At 39.2% G+C, this 22,639-nt stretch overlaps 1 protein-coding gene across 5 annotated transcripts in view; it reads right to left on the reverse strand.

Annotated features, from left to right (window-relative positions):
* Positions 1–15,050, reverse strand: part of senp6a (SUMO specific peptidase 6a) — a 55,312-nt gene extending 40,262 nt beyond the window's left edge. For 4 of the 5 annotated variants that reach the window (XM_056248767.1, XM_056248745.1, XM_056248693.1 and 1 more), the window contains exons 1-5: positions 14,614–15,050; positions 11,789–11,882; positions 8,900–8,963; positions 6,672–6,772; positions 6,360–6,509 (exon numbers count right to left, since the gene is read on the reverse strand). In XM_056248767.1, the coding sequence (XP_056104742.1) occupies positions 6,360–6,509; positions 6,672–6,772; positions 8,900–8,963; positions 11,789–11,882; positions 14,614–14,644 (440 nt within the window). In that variant the 5' untranslated portion in view covers positions 14,645–15,050. The remainder of the gene's footprint in view (positions 1–6,359; positions 6,510–6,671; positions 6,773–8,899; positions 8,964–11,788; positions 11,883–14,613) is intronic. The other variant, XM_056248831.1, reaches the window with a different exon arrangement.
* Between the last annotated feature and the right edge of the window lie 7,589 nt (positions 15,051–22,639).

The raw sequence follows: 22,639 nt of genomic DNA on the forward strand, positions 1-22,639 counted from the left end.
TCAGAAATACAGCAGATCCATCACATCTGATGTTCTGGGTTCAATTCACATTACTTGAGATAATTTTGGTTTTTAAAATTGAGAGACTATTTTCTGTAGTAATCGACATTACGCCACAAATTCTGAATCTTAACTCACTGAACCTAAAATACGATTTTAGGATGTAAGAGGACTAAATCAAACCAACAAACTGTAGGAAATAAGCCACACAATGCATTTCCCAACAGATGTGGTTGAAGCTTTAGTAAGGGAAGATCAAGTGCGTCTGATTTTTAAAGGGTTTTTATTTGACCAAAACTACAGACCGTTTACCTCTGGTATAAAGATGTGTTTTGGTGGATCGGATCACAAGTGGACGACGCTAATGTAGCGTCTGGACCAATCAGAGACACACAAATTATTCATTATATTTAATGAATAATCCAGCAAACTCACTCTCCCAACAAAGTTCTATGAAACTTCCCCCACAAATGAAGCCAACACTGGCAGGACCCATTGTCCTGTTACAGGACACCTTAAGACTGATAAGAGTTAACGACCCCAAAAAAGAAATGTGCAGAGGGCTGTGACACTCACTTAATTCTTGCTGAGAAGGAGAAATTAACCTTTTTAATCCTACATATTCTATATATAACCATGTGATAAATGTATTAACAAGCATCTAATTTTCCCATCTCATGATTTTCCTTTTATGTGATTTGTATTAAAGGGGTCATATAATGCTAGCCGGCAAATTTAGATTTGCTCTGAAAGTTAGTCTGGCAAAGAGCTCATTGAAACCTTATACTGTCTATGATTGAAACCCATTTCCAGTCCGCAGAAATCACGGCACCAATCAGAAACGTTGGGGCGGGCTTTACACGATGACGGCAGCACAGCGACGGTGAAGCAGATTTTGTACATTTACAAAGATGGATGCCGCCGTGGAACTATGTGTGACGGTTATAGTTGAACACCGTCATTAGAACTCTATAACCGCCAAAACCATGTTATTAAAATATATTTTTCACAAACATTTATCATAGAGAATGTTTAAATACTAATATCAGCTTACAGGGGAAACGGAGGCGGAGTTAGTGGTGCGATCGGAGGCTGCTACTGCTGGAGATGATTCGGGAGAGGTCTGTGCCCCTTTACCGGTCAGAGCGCGCGCTGACACGGAGTAAAGCCTTGTTTAACTCGACTCGTCCGCACGAGCGCGAAGGTGCGCGGGGCAAAAATGACGCGTTCGGTGCGCAAGACCGGCAAGACCCCATTGCGCTTGGCTGTGTGCACAGGTTTTTTGTAACAGCGCGCGCGGCGCAGCATCCGAGGATGAACGACTTCAAGCCGAATCTGCCCGAGCCGTACGTCTCACAGCACCGGCACCCAGTTTGCGCGTCTAAATTGCAAAGTTTTTTTTTATTAAGGTTTTCTTTACGGTGTTATTTATTTAATGGAAAGCACATTCACTTCCAGTTGTCTTGCTGTTAATTTTAAATAAACGTAGAGCAAGTAGCTAATCAGTGTCAGCAAGTTGTTCTATAACAGACGAACCAACGTCGCTCTGCATACGTCATCTTCTTCATCGCTCTGATTGGTTTTAGGTCTATCCAATCGCGCCCAGAGGCATTTGAGCGACGTCCGTTGGTGACGCCCCTTTGGAAATGATTTGTCTATGAAGCTTTGCCAGACCCTAACTCAGTTACAACTGAGAATGGTCTGGTTTTAACCAGGCTAATATAATGCCATTTTTGTACAAGCTAATATGATTCTTTAGGGTCTAAATTAAAAGTTTGTAATATACTTTAATTAAACATTCTCATTAGTATTGTAAGAAAACACTTATTTTACTTGGTCAAAAACAGCTCTGTTTTCAGCACGCCGTTTCAGTGCATATGACTTTAAATGATAATGAGCTTTGCTCACCCCGCCTCTCTGTTCTGTGCGTACACCGTTTGTAACACAATAACCATAACGCGTTGTTCAGTAGAAACGTGGGATTATGAATTATATTGAGAACGTTATACATAGAAAACATGCCGTAATGTACCCTGAGTGTAAACCTTAGACGCATTCATTGTGAAGCGTGCAGCTAGCGATTTGCAAAGATTAATATATTAATATAAAGTTTAATAAAACGTTACACTCACTTCCGTTCTTCTGGAGATTCAGCAGAAACACGAATATCTGGTACCGATCCATTTTTCATGAGTAGCTTCTTAGCAAATCCAGCTTTATACCTCCTCGTTTATAAAGCAGTCTGGTGAGAAATGATTCGCGTAAACATGAGAGCATTGACGTTGCTCGTGGGGAATATTCCCTTCGAAAACAAACTCAGCCACTGCGTCTTCAGCGGTTCGGATTTAGGAACATTAAAATGACTGTGTTCGTTATTACACCCAAGAACAGAACACCACAATCGCTTAGACGCCATTCTGCTCATAGACAGTGCTCCAGCATATCAACAATGACCGCGCCGGTCCGCGCAGACTATGATTGACAGCTCCCTCACGAGCGAGGGCGGGTCTGTGTTGAAACGCTCTGTCAATCAACAATCGTGGGAGGGGCTTCCGAGCGTGTGACGTCACAGGCTCGAACGGCTTGATTTGAGGCAGGGGAAAACATATAAGGAGATTAAAACAAAAACACTGGATGGATTTTTATCATTTTATGATGGTTGTGTACAGACACTGCCAACACACATTTCAGTACAATCAACTTGTAAAAGTGCATGTACCATTATATGACCCCTTTAATTCTCTTTTCTAAACTATTTTGGTCTGAAACATGACTTGCATACTATGGTTAACAAAAATCATATGTGTAGCATGTTTAGTCTCTATAAACTCCCATCTTCGTCCCCCATTTGTTAATTTACATTACATTTTGCTAACTTTGACGCATTAGTATTATAAGGATCTTGAAGATTGTTTTCGCAAACACCCAATGAAATTAAACATTCAAATCACCTGCTAGAAGACAATAGGTCGTAAAAACTCCCTCCAAAGGGGCAGCTTCGTATTGGCTCACGCACCTCCAGAGGGTGTGACATCTTCATGCTTTAAAAATCACTGATCACAAGATTAGCTCTCTTCTTGTCCTCTTGCTCTTAGCTCTCTTGCTCTCTGACTCTCTTGGTCCTTCTTTAGAAAGTCCTAATGTGAAGATGATGCTGAACTAGAAGTCCCCCAAGGAACCCAAGCTTGCGCCAGGCTGCGGCCTTGTCTTTCCATTCACCAAAGATCCTCTGACTCCCACTGGTTCTCTCTCATCAAGACCACATCAGCAAAGATCAACTGGAGCCTCAACAAATTGCATCAGGACAGTTTAATGCAAATGGCGAGACATGCAAGTATCAAACTTAGTCTCATTATTTGATACATTAAGTATCCTTACCCCTTTTAAAGAAGGGCGTGTTAGAACTAAACTGATGGTTTGCTCAAGCTGTTGATCTGCTGAACATCAAACAATGCTATAACTTCTTCCTTTCCTGTATTCTGCTTCATCTCTCTTTCCCTTGGTAAACTGTATGCATGTATGTATGTGTATGTTAGAGTAGTTTAAATGTTTAGTCTAGTTAATAAAATCTTGTTCATGTCACACGTAAAGTTGTCCGTGTCTCAAGCTCATATCTGGAGTCACTAATCATAGATCTTGACTACTTGCTCTTAGTAGTACTTAGTAAGAAAGACATTTCCCATGCCCCGGAAATGTACATTTCTATTAATTAATTAACCAATATTGAGTGTTCACGGGATGGACCGAGTAATTGGTTGTAATGGTAATGTAGCTACATCAAGTTAACCCGATTAACTGATCCAAATTTTCATAATCAATTATAACAAGTTATGATTGATTATTAATATTTCATAGAGCTAATTTGCTACACTAAATACAGGTGTTAACGGGGTCTGAAGTGTTTTGAGCTCGTCCACTCTCCAACACTTCCAGAGATAGTTGAAAACACAAATTGTGTTCAAACAGCCACAAAAGACCGTCTACTCTCCATCTACTGACCTAATGCAGGAACATTATGGGAAGAACGCTAGCCAGACGGGATTTAAACTTTGTCGGCTGAAGACTCAAGTTTGGTTTGAAGTAGGGGTGGGCGATATGGCAAAAATATCATATCAGGTGTATAGTTCTTTCTCCTATGGAAGTCAATGGGGACCAAGTTTGGTTACCCACATTCTTCAAAATACCTTCTTTTGTGTTCAGCACAAGAAAGAAATGAATACAGGTTTGGAACAACATTAGAGTGAATAAATAATGACAGAATTTTCATTTTTTGGTGAACTATCCCTTTAAGGACAAGCGGCAGCATGTTTACTCCGTGTTTCCCCTACCATTGTTTAGGGGGGGCGGCCCGCCCCACCAAAACGACCCCCGCCCCCCCTAAAATGCTGACGAAATCCAGTCATAAAAAGGAATTTAGTGTATAACGCAGAATTTCACGGAATTTGTAAATTTGAGGAAAAAATAGAAAGCAGTTCAGTACACTTGAAATCAAATCGCGATGTAGACTAGTGTCTGTGAATATTAAAACACAAAGACTATTTAAATACGAATCCTGCTTGTTCTGTGTGAATGAATGGTGCAGCCGACGCGCAGTTTCATTTACCACACACACACACTGAAGCACGTGTGACGCTTGCGCTGTTTTTTTGCCTATATGAAGACACAAATGCATGAACTTCCTCTCCAGGCTCTAGATCCACTCCGAAAGTCACTTCGTGATCATTTCACGCTTCATTTGAGAAAAACTATCATGATGACATAAACACACAGAAACTCAAAAGGTCTTCACGGCAACCCGTCAAAATAAAAGTTCGGTTTAACTTGACAGAAATATATTACTGTTGTACATTAGAATTTAGATATGTCCCAATGTAATAATACTAACACTAATCCAAATAAATTATCATGAAAACTGAAATTAAGGAATAATCCATGTTTTAATTTTAACAGTAAAGCTCATTGTGCAGCACGTTATTTGACAAAAAGTTTATTTAATTGCATGATTAAAATTGATGATAAATTATAAAATTTGTGTTTTATGTCTTCATTTTATTACCAGAAAAAACAACACAGAATTAGTGTGATTTTTTTTTTCCATATATAAAAAAAAAAATGTTGTACAAGTTTAATGATTCATAATACATGATTTCAATTAATTAGACATGCTTTTTGATTGCAAAAAAAATGTACACCACGTATCCGTAACACGCCCGCTCCGCAACACTAGCAGTCCCCAAACCCTAGGGGAAACAATGTTACTATTAGGCTACTGTCGCTTTAAGACCGGCACACGACGCATCTAATATACACGCATGACACACGCACCAGATTTTCTCTCATATGTTTGCTTTCACTTTAGACATAATCAACTCTGTTTATGTAAACCTTGTGTGTATTTGACCGTATTAGCGCAATGAGACTCGACTCATCAATGAGACTCGATAACTTAGTCCAGTATCCAGGCGCTGTTAGTTCCTGCGCTTCAAGTGTAACGTTACGCGCTCAGAAAAGCACACGTTAGAACAGCGCATCAGCACACTAATGAAATGTTAAACCGGCAAGGCTTTAAAGCACATGCAAATAATGAACTTTGGTGAATTGCAGTGTCCCGTATCTGCATGAACGTGTGATGTGTATGTGCGTCGCGTTGTGCAGCATGTTGAGACGGAGGCGCCAGAACTGCAACTGATAGAATGCACTGTATCACGATCCTGCGATATTTCTCCAAAAGCAGATCGTGGACACATTTTAATCATCCACGATCAAAAAACGTGATATCGCAGTCCCCTAGTATGAAGATGAAAAACATACCAAACACAAGGTTCTCTCTCCATTCCTGATTTCTAACACACACTCACAGCGTTCGGCTGGTCTTGTGTCTGTCAGAGCAGAAACTAAAGCTGACACTCTCTCTGTGTGTTTTCCCCTCGTCTCCGGGCGCGTTCATATAAACTGCGTGAGCTTATTTTGTCCATTAGATTGAAAGATCTGAAAAACCCATACATTTACCCGCCCATAGACCCTTCCCTCAAAGAAATCAGGACAGAAGTGTTTGAAAGTGGACAAAAGAGACGGATTAAAACACCAGCTGTAAACGGGAATGTGTCTCCCTCGTCTATTTGTGATCCGATCAACCAAAACACATCTTAATACCAGGTGTAAAAAGGGCAAAATCAAAAACACAGAAGCTTATGTCTCATATTGTTTTCCCGTTGCACTTGAAAACAGCTTACGGTTAACTAAAATCAAGGCAGTATTCCTCCCAATGCTCATACGTCTAGTAGAGCATATTCTGACCTACTTGATGTCAAACATCAGCCACTTGTTATTCTGTAAAGTCAGCTGGTCCAGTGCCGTACCTTTGCTCCATCTTCCTGCTTGGAGAAGAGAACTGTGCGTGCTGGAAGAGCCGCCCCTGAACCACGACTCCTTGGGACGGTGCCGGGCTCATTATCAGATAGCTGGTTCGACTGGGGAGCGCAGACACACTCACTGAATGAGCTGCTTCACTGGGAGACCATGAACAACAACAAAAGGCATGAGTATCATTATCTGATGGAAATACAAAAAAATAAGCAGATGTTTTATTAAATAACACTTTAAGCTATGAAATGTATATTTTAAAAACTCTTTTTTTTACCCAGAGTGATGAATATATACAACTACAATACCTAAGCTTGCCAGTTCTGTTGAGAGGTCTTAATTGATTTGGACGTCGTTCGTGAGTCTCCACCACAGACCCATTAGCACTGAAGCTCTTCATGGATGGAGTCTGCCAGAGACAGATCAGAGCGCTCGGGTTATAAGGTCATAGTTCAACACACCTGCAGACCAGGGCTAACAACCATCCAACATGAGATCATTAACATGTAACTCACCACAAATACACTATATGGCCAAGAGGCCATTAACAGTTTGTTTATTCCAGCTATAATTCTGGAAGGACTCATATGTCATACATTGACATTTTAGAAAACTGTGTATTTGACACTTTGTTGCAACAATTAAAATTTATAAAAAATTAGGTGGAAAATGTAACTGTGTGCAATTATAATATATAGTACATCTATTATATTAAAGGGGTGGTTCAGGATTGTGGACATCGGGCCTCATTTCCAAGTTAGCCTGGGTGTTATTTATCAGTGGAGACAGTTTTCAAAAAAATGTCATCCAGTCGTTCCAGTTGCATAGTTCGCCGGTGCTAGGCTAGCTCGCGCGAGTCAACGGTAACTGCTAGCCTGCCATTAATAACAATTTTACCCACTCCACAGTACACCAAAAGCAGATCAATTATAACGCCCGACTATCGATGTAAATGTCTGTTGAGAGAATAATGTTAGAAATCAAACTACCCTTTCATCGCATTGCTATAGTTATACTTTGTTCCCTGTATTTATTAGCACAGTCTACAGCAGCGGCGGAGTGATATAGGTAACCGAGAGAGGTAGTGAGAGAGAGAGGTAGAGAGAGAGGTAGAGGTAGAGAGAGGTAGTGAGAGAGAGAGGTAGAGAGAGAGGTAGAGGTAGAGAGAGGTAGTGAGAGAGGTAGTGAGAGAGGTAGTGAGAGAGGTAGAGAGAGAGAGAGAGGTAGTGAGAGAGGTAGAGAGAGAGAGAGGTAGTGAGAGAGAGGTAGTGAGAGAGAGAGGTAGTGAGAGAGAGAGGTAGTGAGAGAGAGAGGTAGTGAGAGAGAGAGGTAGAGAGAGAGGTAGAGGTAGAGAGAGGTAGTGAGAGAGGTAGTGAGAGAGGTAGTGAGAGAGGTAGTGAGAGAGGTAGTGAGAGAGGTAGAGAGAGAGGTAGAGAGAGAGAGAGGTAGTGAGAGAGGTAGTGAGAGAGGTAGTGAGAGAGGTAGTGAGAGAGGTAGAGAGAGAGGTAGAGAGAGAGAGAGAGGTAGTGAGAGAGGTAGAGAGAGAGAGAGGTAGTGAGAGAGAGGTAGTGAGAGAGGTAGTGAGAGAGGTAGAGAGAGAGGTAGAGAGAGAGGTAGAGAGAGAGAGAGGTAGTGAGAGAGGTAGTGAGAGAGAGAGGTAGTGAGAGAGAGAGGTAGTGAGAGAGAGAGGTAGAGAGAGGTAGTGAGAGAGAGAGGTAGTGAGAGAGAGAGGTAGAGAGAGAGATAGAGAGAGGTAGTACAGGTAGTCCCGACTGTAGTGCGCTTCGGTTCTGTGTTTACTTTTCGGCACAGCGCTACTAACCGACGTAAAGTAAAATCCCGCCGCTGCTGAGAAACTAGTTCCTGTAAATGTAATGCGATCATTGAGATGCAAGAGTAGTTTGATTTCTAACATTATTCTCTCAACAGACATTTACATCGATAGTCTGGCGTTATAATTGATCTGCTTTTGGTGTACTGTGGAGTGGGTAAAACTGTTATTAATGGCAGGCTAGCAGTTACCGTTGACTCGTGCTAGCCTAGCACCGGCGAACTATGCAACTGGAACGACTGGATGACATTTTTTGAAAACTGTCTCCACTGATAAATAACACCCAGGCTCGATGTCCAAAATCCTGAACCACCCCTTTAACATGTTGTATTTTACAACATATAGTTTATCTATATATAATATACTACAATTTTAATATATAATGCAACTATGATATTTTTATATAATAATTTGACATAAAAAGTAACATCTTTGAGTAACCTGTAAAAATGAGTACAACAGAACTGCCCCTGTAATGATGCATCCAAACAACAGAATCGGTCCTGTAATACGACATGATACTTCAGCTGGTGTCGTACCATGACATGTAATTAGGTATGAAGACCATCAGAGCCAAACACAGAGATTAAGAAAACTAATTCTGACCCAGAGGGGAGCAGGAAAGAGAGAGACGGACAGGGGCTCAATTATTGAAAGACAATGAAAGTAATTGGAGCATATGAGAGAGACAGAGAGAGTAAATACCTTGATTCCCTCCGGTGAAAGCTCCTGCTGGCCACTCACTCGCTCCATGGTCATAAGGGCAGCGCTAGCGGACCACAAGAGAGAGACACTTAGGATGTTTGCACACTTGGTTTGATTGCTTGGTCCGAAGTGTTTGGTTCTCAAGACCCTGATACACTTCAAGTAAAATCAAAGACCAAACTGGTGTGACAAAATCAGGCCAAAACGCAGTTCGAAACCTTCGAACACTGGCAGCTACATAACAGGTGGGTGTGGCCCTGAGGCTCCGCCTTCTCCGACGTGGAAATCTTCGTTATGATGATCAGATGTTTTCTTAACTGCCGTTTTCTCACCGCTGTCCTTTTTGTTGTGTTTATTTTGTTATTGAGGGGAAAGCGTGCGGCAGATATTAATCGACATGGACCAATGGTAGTTCAAAAGGTGTTTAACAGCCAGAGCAAACTTTTCTGGAAAAAAAATCTTAGTTTTGGCAAGCGCTTTCAAACTCCAGAAACAAACTTTGTTTTGACCTGATTTTGTTTGAAATGTCATCACACCAGTTTGTTCTTCGATTTCACTGGAAGTATATCAGGACCTTAATCCCCAACACCACAGGTCTCGTTTCATGCATTTTCACTCCCTACATTTCAAGTGGATTTAATCTTATGAATGTGGGGTTTCGTGGAATGTGGAATGCTTGTCTTCACGAATAAGAGATACGGGGAATATTTCAAGGCTTTATGGGATGCTGCTGTAAAGCACACTGGTATAACGACACTTGTATTTCTGTTGGTCAGACGAAGTCTGGGCATTAAGCAACTAAGATTATTCAATAAATAAACCCTGCTTATTTATATCATTATTACTTCATCTCCTGCTTTCTGCTCATCTCCATCTTTCTCAGTCAACATCTTGGCTGATGCAAGACTGTTAACACAGTTTTGGGTGCCACACACTGATTTTGGGAACCAGACATGTCTGTCTTGCTGTTGACAGGTTTTGGATACCAGAAAAAATGGAGATCTTCAGACAGGATCCGGCAGCCGGGGTTGAATCTACTATTCTAGACGTGGAGACTCGATCTAACAGGTTTCCTGATGTAAACCCTTTCAGACAAACCGAATCCTGGCATCAAACAGATTCAGTTCTAGAGTGAAAACTGAGACCATTTGTCCTTATACCTAATGCACTATATTCCAAGTCTATTTCAAGTCATGTTTTAATTAGTGCTGTCAAACGATTAAAATATTTAATCGCGATTAATCGCATTAATGTCATAGTTAACTCGCGATTAATCGCACATTTTTATCTATTCTAAATGTCTCTTGATTTCTTTTTATCCCATTCTTTTTTCTCATTTTAATGCTCTTATCAACATGGAAAAGTGGATCGGCTTGCTTTGTGCAAATGTTTTTTTATTGAAGACAACATTGACAATACTGTTCAATTTCACACTAACATTCTCACTTGGAGCAAATAATCTCTCACACAATGTAACACTGTCCATCAATAAAAGGGTGAAAGAAATACTGACGAGGTCCTGATGTTGACGAGGGGGCGGAGAATTCAGCTGTGTGTGTGTGTGTGTGTGTGTGTGTGTGTGTGTGTGTGTGTGTGTGCTTGGCCATCATCAAGTGGTATTTCAGACTGGACGCGCTGCGATGATGATAGCTCAGTTCACAACGACAAAACGCACAGATCACTTTGGTCTTGTCAATGGAACCATTTGGCAACTTTTTAAAATGAAACTTTCCATTCAGAATCTTATTGGCATCCATTTCGGCGTCTCGCGCTCGTCATCCACTCAAAACGTAACGTTAACCAACTATTTGGCCGGCTCGCAAGCCTAAACAAGTGAGTGTGTGCGGCGTGCCTGTTGTTTTGTTTCCGGTCTAGCTAGATCCGCTTGCGCTTTCAAAACGTCCTCGCGCGGCGCAAGCCATTGAAATAAATGGGATTCATAGCTGCCGCGTCCTGTTGCAAAAGCATGTGAAAAAAACCTACAAAGTTTGCTAGGCCAAAAAGACTGTTAAAGTCGGCGTGAAAACAAATTTGACAAATCTTCTTTTTATATGTAATATTGTAGTGTTTATTATAAATGATTTATCTGTGCACTTCATTATTTTTTTTTAATTCCTGTACCGTTATAATCTTTAATCAAATACATTACCCTTCCCTCCCCCCTCGAAACGACCTCTCTTCTCTTTCGGTCACGTGCAATGGCGAAAGGGTGCGGCCAGAGCCGATGAGGGTGCGGCTATCGGTGCACAGCCTCTCAGAGAAGATACATTCAAATCTGCCTCCATTTTGTTTGCAACGCCCAACCTCCAACGATCCAATCAATTCCCGAAGGACGAAATCAAGCCCTGCCCTACATTTTTTCTAATTTCAGAAGCCGTTTCACTCGGATATACGTCACAACAAGGAAAAAATGACGATCTCAACTTCCGTTTCATGCCGACTTTAATCGCACGATAAAAAAATGAACGCCGTTAATAACGCGTTTAGCTGACAGCCCTAGTTTTAATTATTCATAAGTTTTTTTCTTTCATTTTTGAAGCTTGACAGACCTCTAGTCACTGTATGCTTTTATTGTTATGAAAAGAGGACCTTAAACATTCTACTAAATATCTCTTTTTAGAGGACTGTGCTGATGAAAACAGTGGCATGATCTGTCAGAGAAACACTGACAAGTGAAGTACACTTTCAGCAAAAGAAGCTTTTCTTGTGCACAGCGGACCACTACACATCCAGTTTGGCAGAATGTGTTAATTTAAGCATGTGGGCTTTTCCCATCTTCTCTTTGACCTTGACGTTTCTCTGTTTACCACAGTAATAAGGTTCGACTCAAAGCGTTGATGCAGAGATGCTTGAGTGGGCTGTAAGCTGCTCTGTGCTGAATGACCTTACTCATGTCTGCTGTCGTCTTCACTATCATCTGAGAGAGAACACCTCCAGGACTGCTTAAAGCCTCCATCTCTCCTGTCCTCACACTTATCCAGGGCTATCAAACACATGAGAACAGCGTATCAGAGCACAGCCATGCAAAGGATTATATCATGAGGTATCAATTTCCCTTGAGTGGAATAAGAAATAAGAATGAGATGTAAATATACATCAACTTTCAGAACGGCAACGTGCATTTATTGAGATGCAATGAGCTGTAACTTGGCGATCACCAGTAACAGTTAAACTACCACTAAAAGGCTTGTAATGAGACTTTTATTCACCAATGATGTATCAAATTGGTCAAAAATGCCCGGCCAAAATAAAGTCGCTGTTGGGATTTAAATAGGCAAATGCTTAAGAGTCTATGATTGGATCATTATTGCTTTTATGTTTCTATCATGTTATATGTTTGGCATCAGTTCTTCTAACCCTAATTAATGGAGTGTGTAGCTTTTCATTTCTTAAACAACCATGTAGGAAGACAACATTTATCAGGCACACATTGTCTAAGAATGGTTAAAAGAGAGCAAAATATAACGCATGTGTAAACTTATGTCTTAAAGTCCCCCTGTAGTCAATCATTTTATCCCTTAAACTCATCTTTGATCACCAACATGACACATTTAAAAGTTTCTCTCTTGATAAAAATAATTCATGCCTTAAAACAGCTTGAATGTAACTCGACACCCTTGCCTCATTTAGTATACGCGGTTCTATGAATATGCAAATGAGCCCCGCCTCCACTTACTCACACCAGCTCAGAGATCCACTCGTTCATCTGATTGGTTACAAGGTAGTAGTGTGTGACGTCAGAAACACCAGCGATTTCAAACCGTGTTTTTGAGACTGTCTCTGTTCACTGCAGTTTTAAGCAGAAAATACTCAGCAATGCTGTCGACTTATGAATTTACACATGGTTTGTCTTAAAGTACATTAAAAACACCACATAGACACATAAACAACATTAAAAGCTTGATTTTCACCACAGGGGGACTTTAAAGTGACAAAAGCCTAATGTTTCTGCTACTGTCTGTATCCTTAATGTTAACTAAACTACAAAAGACAAAGAGAAAATCTCTCAATGCTCTTGACTGAATAAGTTTTGTAACTTCAATAAGGATTATTCTATATTTAGGCTAATTTATACAGTGGAGGCTATGCAGTGTTATTTGACATTTTATTACTTTAAATGTGAATTTCTGTACCTTTAAACAACTGTTAAACCTACCTAAACATAAAAAGCACTGTTTATTTCACTTGTATGTTTGTGTTCTATTGTATTTACTTGTGCTATTGCTCATACTTTGAGTTTTTGTTCTTATTTTATTACTGCCCATTTACTTGTCGTTAATAATATTTGAATTCTAAATAGGCTAGTTTTTTTTCTGTGCCATAAAAATTGGAATCAAGAATTGTGAAATTTCACTAGTATTTGAAATTTGGTGTCAAGGTCTTATTTATTAAAGTAAAAAGATCATTAAAGTTTCGATTCTGGACTTTTTATTTTTCTGCCAAGATGCTGTAATCATTACTAGTAATAGATAAACTAATATAGGAACTCTGGAGATCTAGAGGGAATGGGAATGTGAATCTTAATGTGAATTGGGGAGCAGGACTGTTCTCCTTTTCAGCGGCAGTTTATGGAAATTGTCAAACTAATTTTTACATCCAGAAGCAATGCAATAGTGGCCTCCCTTTTGTCTTCAGATTCCTGAACCACTGGCCCAACCGGTGGTCTACTTGAGACCAATAGCATTGAGACCTAACAGTGTTGACAGACTGGAGTAATGGAATAGGAAATTTAGCTATTTGTTTTTTTTAGGGTTTTTTTTTTTTTACGTGGGTTACCGTATTTTAATACAGTAACCCACCAAAAATAGAACCAGTTCTATTTTAATAGTACTGGTTCTGGGAACAACTTTTCTAAATGTTAAACTTAAAACCCAAACTCAGCTCAGACCTTCAGATTATTACAGACAGAGAAGTGTTTACTACAATTTTTATGGCTGTGTCCTATTACCTGTCCTGCAGTGAACATGAATTAGCCTTATCTTTATACTTTTTCAAACTCAAGTTGTAAAATGAAGGGGACCTTTAGAGCTCCAGACATTTTTCCTTTTAAAGCATTTAAAGTGCAAGAGCAGTCAACATAATGTCTGAAAATGTAATTAATGCATTTTATGTATTTTGAAGGCAATATGATACTGCTGATGACAACATAATATATTCTTTTATAGTCATTCGTATCAGAGAGGGAAATAACATTCTAATATTTATCAACTGTACACAATGTATCACTGTATGAGATTGAAGGGCCCTCGCTAAAACACTGAGAAACATGGCTAAAACATCTACAGACAGCGGTGATGAATGAAAATAGATAATGTCTTGTTAATTTTTGATGCAAACCAGCATGAGTACATTTACTGTGTTTTAATGTCTTTTATTAATTCAATTATTTCAGAGGTTTGTTTATCGTCTCATAGCATCAGGCCTCCGTTTGTTTTAGCATTCATACACTGAAACAGACGCTTAAACAAGAGGACAGACCTTCAAACGACACATGTGTAATACTATGCACTTTAATTTAAGTATATTTTTTGTTTAATGACCTCAGATGCGTGTATTTTTTTCTGTGTGGAGCTGCTCGGTTAGCACGTGAGCTAACACACACACGGTGAAACCCGACGGATAATATTCACATTTTCTACACGAACACAAGACAAACAGCTCATTAAAACACATTGAAGACAAATAAACACAAGTGCACATGTTTTTTGACTTACCTTCAATAAATATACTCTTTTTATGATTCATTTTGGTCCATCTCTTCTTCAAACGTGTTTATTCTCGCGCACTGTAACGTTACTCACGCGACTTCTGTCACTCCAACACTTAAAACGCTTTAATATTTCACATGTGATTTAATGTGCTCACATCCCAATCTGACTCAAATTCAGTCTGTACGTCAAATTATGTCGCTTTGTGCTTTTCAGTCCAGCTTCAGTCCAAATGAGCAGAAATCCAGCTGAAACCAGGATCAGAGTGAACAATATCCGTCTTACTGCGGCGATAAAAGCTTATTAAGATAATTACTCCAACAGTGTGGGAGATTAAAATGCATTTATGAAAACATTAGATTTTAAGACATTTTTGTGAAACTCTGAGCGGTTAAAAGTGCATTATTCTGCAGCATGAAGCGCTATTGAGTCACTTCCGCCGAGACTTTTGTGCAATATGAATATCAGTAAAATGTCGTATAGCTCGTCATATTTTTAATAATCTGTTTGCTAGTGCATTTGGTAGTTTTTTTTTTAAATCTCAATATTTATCTAGAATATAAACATATCATGGTGTGAATGGCCATAACATTTTTTTTTTCTCAACTCATAATTATCATATGATAAAAGATTAAATCCTAATATCTGAAATGTTAAGGACCATATGACATTTCGGCCTGGTTTCACAGACAGGGCTTAGATTAAGCCAGGATTAGGCCTTAGTTCAATTAGGACATTTAAGTAGCTTTTATAAACGTTTTATGGTGTGCATCTCGAGACAAAACAATGGAACTGACATTTTTTAAGATATACGGGTGCACGTTTCTTTCAGTTAAACCGCTCAAACATCAGCCTTGTCTGTGAAACTGAGTGTTGTTGATGTAGTAGACTGTAAAAAAAAAAAAACACTAGGCTATACATTTTAGTGTCCATGCATAATTTTGGGGATAGCTATATTACTGTATGTATAACTATATAATTTCAACACAATCAAAAACTTGTTTGTAACTATCAAACACACCTGAAGAAAGTAATCAAGCAGAAGGTGTACACATGGTGCATGACATCAGAGCTCAAGTTTCAATATGTCATATGATGTCACTATTCTCAAACATTACATTATATTAGCCTACATGAGCTGTCAAAAAATAGAAAATAACAAGACAAGATTACAGAGAACATATAAAGCCTGAATGAATGCATTTCTGTGTACCATTGGCAAATATTACAAGTCTCCAAACGCATGCCATTTAGAAAGGATGACAAAATTAGAATGCAGCACTTATAAACACTAATTGATTTTAAAAAAATATGTAAAAAATATTGTAAGACATATTGTACAAATATTACACACTGCAAACAAAAACATCAACTTTTTAAACAGTATCATTATTATTTGAAATTAAAAAGTAGAAAGGTTCTTCAATGACCAGTTTACAGTTAGTAAAATGGGACAAATGAGTCTGTATTTTACACTCGTTAATTAAGCAAATGATGCAGTCTTGCTTCCTCCATTTCACATAAATACACATAAATTGGATACACCAAAAAAAAAAATTAGTTGGCAGTTACTCTGCAATACTCTAATAAGAGTTACAACAGGAAATAAGATACAGATTACATAAAATATTTAAATTATCAAACATTTCTGGTAACACTTTACTATAAGGTTCATTAGTTAGCATGAACTGCACTTATACAGCATTAAATTAATCTTTGTTAATTTTAATTTCAACATTTACCAATACTTTATTAAAATCTTGTTAACATTAGTTAATGCACTGTGAACTAACATGAACAAACAATGAACAGCTTTATTTTTATTAACTATAACAGATGAACTAATACAGTATTGCTCATGGTTAGTTTATGTTAGTTAATACATTAAGTAATGTTAACTAATGAACCTTATTGTAAAGTGTTTCTCTAAATTTCACCCAAAGCCAACCAATCTGTTCAGATGTAACTTTTTCCTTTAGCTATACCATCGCAGAATTACACACAGGATTGTCATCTGTAGGAGCATCTGTGCTGTCCTCAAAATCAATCGGATGAAGGCTTTAGTACATCGTTCATACACCTAGGATGGCTTGAGGGTGAGTAAATCATGGGCTAATTTTCATTTTTGGGTGAACTATCCCTTTAAGAGTTGACCATACTGTTATTTAACTTCTTCAATTATAAATGTGCTACCTACTTTTTATTCAGTATTAATGTTGAAGTGATACCTGTCAGGGAACACAGACTCAAGGAAACGGTTGAGTAACTTCAGTAGAAATTGTTTATTGACAACAGATGAAATATGGAGAAATGATGCTGAACTTCAACAAGAGAGTGGAGAAGGATGACAGTCTGTAATGGTACATGCCTCATACACCTCTGATACTTTGAGAAAAGGCCAATGAAAACTGGCGAGTGGAATGTGCATTTCCACTCCCCCGGACATACGGGTGTAAAAGAAGATGGCGTACATATTCAGATTTGTTCTTCGGAGCCGAGTGGTTGTGATAAACAATCGCTCTGCCCATTCGCCTCTGTAAGGCCTCTCTCTCTCTCCCTGTTTCCCTAAAAGAGCGAAACAGAGTGTCTTTTTAAAGATGCCTTTCCACATGTGTGTTTCTGGATGCGGTCGAGATCTCTTATCCTCGGACTGCCATGATGTCTGCCTCGTGTTTTTGAGTCGTACCCACGCTGACAAAGCTTTCACGGATGGTTCATCTCCTGAGCACGTTTACATGCACACCAGTACGCTGATAACTCAACCAGCTTATTGAAACAATCTGCTGTACATGCAAACCAGCGGAAGTAACACGCGTTTACAAGACTTTATTAATAAATCAGGTTATTTCCCGGTAGTGACGCAAAAACGTAATAATTTGCGTATCTGACTCGGTTGTGATGTTAAATAAAGCATTGAAAACTGAAGAAGAGTATTGCAACATGTCAGCGGGAAACTTACGGCTCATATATTATCATGCAGTTACAGATGCAGCATTTTGCATTTTGGAAAGAGTGTGGTCAAGAAAGAGTCTGAGTTTGTGATATATTACTGCGAAACGCTCACTCTGGATGCACTTAAATCCACAGTAAGGATGCATTCCTGTCACATATCACACACGCGCACTTCAATAAGCTGACAGAAAGCAGGTTAATGCGTTTACATGCTAGTCGAAATCGCCGTGAGGTGCAAAAATTCAGCTGTGGCGATCGGGTTATGCTTAAGTGGTTTATGACCTTCCTCCGATAAAGGAAACAGGGTTAACGCGTTTAAATGATGATGTGCATCGATGGCTTATTAAGCATAATAGGGTTAAGAACGTGCATGTAAACGCAACCACTGTGAGAACATGACCATTGCAATACTGCGGTCGAAACTCCTTGCCCCGGTCCTTCTGCAATGCACAAGGCCATGACGGCAAGCGCTGAGGGCGATATGAGGGCTAGGAGCGTTTCCCCATGGAGCTGCACTGTACCTGTAATGCCCAAGTCAGAAAGGACAGACAGGATGTTCTGGTGGTTCACAGTGTCAAAGACAGAAGACCGGTCCAGTAGAATAGGAATAGATGATTTGAAGTTCGTTCTTGCCAGCCAAAGAGTTTCAGCAATAGTCAGCAGGATGGTCTTAGGCCCCATACACACAGCAAAAACTCCAGTGTTAAATGAACTCTCCTGGGAGTTTATATGGCTCCAAACTCAAGAGTGTTAAAGTGTTAAAATATGAGTGTTAAATTAACACTCAAGAGTGTTAAAGTTAATGAGCTAATTAAGTGATTCATTGAGTGACGATTGACCATTATTGAAGACACCTGATGTTAACAAGGAGAATCACCAAAGGAGAAAATCTAGTTTTTTAGTCACCATTATGGAGATCAGTGTTTGCTTTAGTTGGGCTCTTGACCCTTAAATCATTAACTTTAGATTTTGTTTGGATGTTGTATCTGATTTATAACTGTAAGTTTTATACGTTTATTAGTTTGGTTATTTAAGAAATTAGTAATACATAATAATAAAGCAAGATACCCTGTTGAAATATGTGAGATATGTGGTTTATATACACAGCAAAATCCCCAGTGTTAAATTAACACTGAAAAGTGTGGATTATATAAACTCTGAGCAGAGTGTTAAATGAACACTGAAGCAGTGTTAAAGTTAATGAGATAATTAAGTGAATAATTGAGTGATGATTGAGCATTATTGAAGACACCTGATGTTAACGAGCAGAATCACTGAAGGACAAAACCGAAATCTTTAAGTCACCATTATGGCGATCCGTGTTTGCTTTAGTTGGGCTCTTGACCCTTAAATCATTAACTTTAGATTTTGTTTGGATGCTGTACGTGAGTTATAACAGCCAGATGAACAAACAGAAAAGGTGATCTGATGGTGATGGATGTGTTTTAACACAATCATTATCACAATCATTAGACCTGAATCACTGAACTCATATAGAGCCTGATTTCTGAGTAAAGTTTACTTTGTTAATTATAGCAGCAGTGACCTTGTACAGCATAATATTTTTAACGTTTACAATGCAATCAAAATAAAAAATTTTTTTAAGTTTCTCTTAAACTATTTTTTACAATTTGTTTTAAGACATCAATAATTAGCCTGTGAATCTCAACAATGGTGACAATTATAAAGCATGTGGCAGTGCATTCTGGGTGCCACCAATCAAAACTCATTCATGGCTCCCATCATGCATTGCTGCATGAATAAATAATGAGCTTATGTTCAGAGGTGATCTGTTTGTCACCATTGCTGAGATGTATATGCTAATTCTTGATGTCTGTGTGTGCCTACATAAAATATTTTTTGGAATTTTTTTTTTTGATCGTTTGGATTTCATTGAAAAGTCTAAAAATGGTATGTTCAAAAATTACCGTGCTGCTAAAATCCATAAGGTAAATGTTTATTCAGTGATTCAGGTCAATGAATGATTATGTTAAAACACAATCAACACCATCAGATCACCGTTTCTATTTGTTCATCTAGCTGTTATAACTCACATACAGCAGCCAAACAAAATCTAAAGTTAATGATTTAAGGGTCAAGAGCCCAACTAAACCAAGCACTGATCACCATAATGGTGACTTAAAAATTACGGTTTTCTCCTTCAGAGATTCTGCTTGTTAACATCAGGTGTCTTCAATAATGCTCAATCATCACTCAATTTTTCACTTAATTATCTCATTAACTTTAACACTGCTTCAGTGTTCATTTAACTCTCTGCTCAGAGTTTATATAATCCACACTCTCAGTGTTAATTTAACACTCTCAGTGTTAATTTAACACTGGGGATTTTGCTGTGTAAACTGCAAAGGTAAAGTATAAATTAAAATGATTGTGACCGACGTGAAGGGGGAGGAGAATTTATACGTGCGTCACGTTTAGTCGATAAAACACTTCCGCAAAGCATACAACTGTGCATCCTCGCTCATAGCTCCTCTGGAAGCCTCCTCACTCCTTGCCTCCTCACGGTGCAATTAGAGAACTGAGATGTCCTTCAAGATGGCTGAGCTCGATCGGTCTCCGGGTCATAGGATGGAGGACGGAGGATCGAGGAGACGAGTCGAGGAGGGATATTGAGAAGCACCCTGGGTCAAACAGAGATGGAGAACTATCGTCCGCTGGTGTTGTTGCTGCTCATGAGGCTACCGGAGAGCTGACGGGATGTGTGGGTTACAGGAGACCACAGTTCCACTTCTCATGTGATCCATCTTCCCCTATGATGTTTTGATTTGGACCTTTCATTGTTTATGTTTGGGTTGAACTGATGTCACTTACATTTACTTGCTGACACGCTGACTAACAATTACACTGATCACTTGACATTTCATGTTTCTTACTTTAGTTAAATCAATCTTATTGTTTATGCAGGTGTTGTGTGGCGTCTCCCTTACTTTGTTGCGATCTGAGATTAGAATCGTAACAGCGTTTAGCAATGGGGTTACCAGACCCTGCTTTTAAATGCAGAAAAAATGGGAAAGTGGTCCGAGATGTTTTGATGATGTCAGAGCAGGTTTGGCAAATCTCCCGTAGAAGGTGGGAGGGAATATAGGGAGGAGAATTTTGTAAATATTTTCCAAGTGTCTTATTTTGATAGTAAAAGACCTTGGCACCAGAACACCAGAGGAAGAAGAGAGACTGAGGCTTGCTCCGGTCAGCTGGGTCTTTTGTCTCGTGTCATCTCCCCTGAGCAGCTTTGAGCCTTGCTTCATGGTCACGAAGGGCATCTGTGAGCCGAGGGCTGGAGATGAGAAGACTAATGCTGCCAGAGAGTATCAGCACTTACATCAACATCAAGAGAAGAGAAGTGGTTAGTGGAGGGATGCAGAGATCACAGAGGAAAAGCCAGTTCCCGCCCGATTTCTGAGCAGTAAAGCCCACCTTGTTTGATTTGATTGGTCATTTAAATAATTTTGACTTTGATGAGAGCTGATGAGCATTAGTAAACACTCCCTCCATTACAAAAATGTCATACATAAGAACAATTTTCTTTCCAGTTTTTATTAAATATTAAAGAAGGCATATCAAACACCCTAATTCCTGTCCTGAGGACCCCCTACCTCTGCACATTTTTATATAGGTCCCTCAATGAACACACACATTTGAGGCTGCATACAAAATCGCCCCCTATACCCTTAAATAGGGCACTCTTTTGAGGAGACAGTCATTTGTAGTAGTGTCTGAAACTATAGTGGACGTTATCAAGTGCACTCATTCAAACCCATAATGCACCGCAATAATGAGTGTAATGAAAATTCAATGGCTGGAGAATACCCATAATGCACAGTGAGAGTCACGTGTCGAATGAATTCCCGTGTCCGACCAGAAAAAGCTGAATCTTCCATCCATCCATTTTCCAAACCGCTGGTCCAACATGGCTACAGCGTAATATCATACAGGTATAAATTCATTTTTACTTGATTATTAAATTGTTTAATTAAGGTTTATAAATGCTGGTTTCCATGACAGAGTTCAAGGTAAATCTTTTTATACTGGAGCTGCTAGTTTGCTAAGTTTTAAATGATAATTAAACAGCAACCACAAACAATACAAAAACAGCAGCCTTTCTGGCGCACTCAGTGCCGAATTCACTCACTCGCTTTCATTCACAACTTCAAGTGGACTATATTAGTGGAGTAATGTAGGGAATAGTGCATGAGGGTATAGAGAGCCTAAGTCCCGCCCCTCCGCTTCCGGCTCATGGGACCTTATTTCGGAAAAAAATATGTATGGTAGTCAATGGCGAGAGACAACTTATCTTTTTATTCCGTCTGAACTGTACCCTGAATTACACATATGATGTTTGTCAATTTAAAAGATAATTATTAAAGTCAAGAAAGTCGCAGTTTGTCATAAAACAGAAGAGTGACATTTAGTTTTATGTGAAAATCGCTCAATGAACTACATCTCCCGGGAAGCGAAACAACGAGCGAGATCCGCTGCTCGTGTGTGTGCAGTCTGGTACAAAACACTCAGGCATGACGGCGTAACGTTACGATTATAACGTAAGACTATAGACGAAATCACAGACGTTAGCTTCAATAAAGTTAGCTTCATTCATTGAGAGAAAATGTGCGCTTTTTGGGGTTGTAGTCTTTTTAATTACGTATTTTCACAGTCTTATACCTCAACAGTTTTACATCAAACTGCGACTTTCTTGACTTTAAAATGTATCTTTTAAATTGACAAACATCATATGTGTAATTCAGGGCACAATTCAAACGAGATCAAAATATTTATTGTCTCTCGCCATTGACTACCATGCAATATTTTTCCGAAATAAGGTCCCATGGTGGTCGACCGGAAGGGGAGGGACTTAGGCTCTCTATAGGGGGCGATTTCTAACACGTGTCTTGCAATCTCTACTAATGAGCTGGTGAGTGGAGTCAGGTTTGTTAGACGAGGGAGACATAAAAAGGGTGCTTCTAATAGGCTTTATGCGGAGCGTCACGTGACCAAACCGGAAAACGGGTCTCATTGCATCCGCTTGTCAGAGAAAGTGTTAAAGGGATAGTTCACTTTGAAA

This window comes from Rhinichthys klamathensis, unplaced genomic scaffold (genome assembly GCF_029890125.1).
Source record: "Rhinichthys klamathensis goyatoka isolate OS25496 unplaced genomic scaffold, OSU_Roscu_1.1 h1tg000001l_1, whole genome shotgun sequence".
In the NCBI taxonomy this organism is placed as follows: Eukaryota; Metazoa; Chordata; class Actinopteri; order Cypriniformes; family Leuciscidae; genus Rhinichthys; species Rhinichthys klamathensis.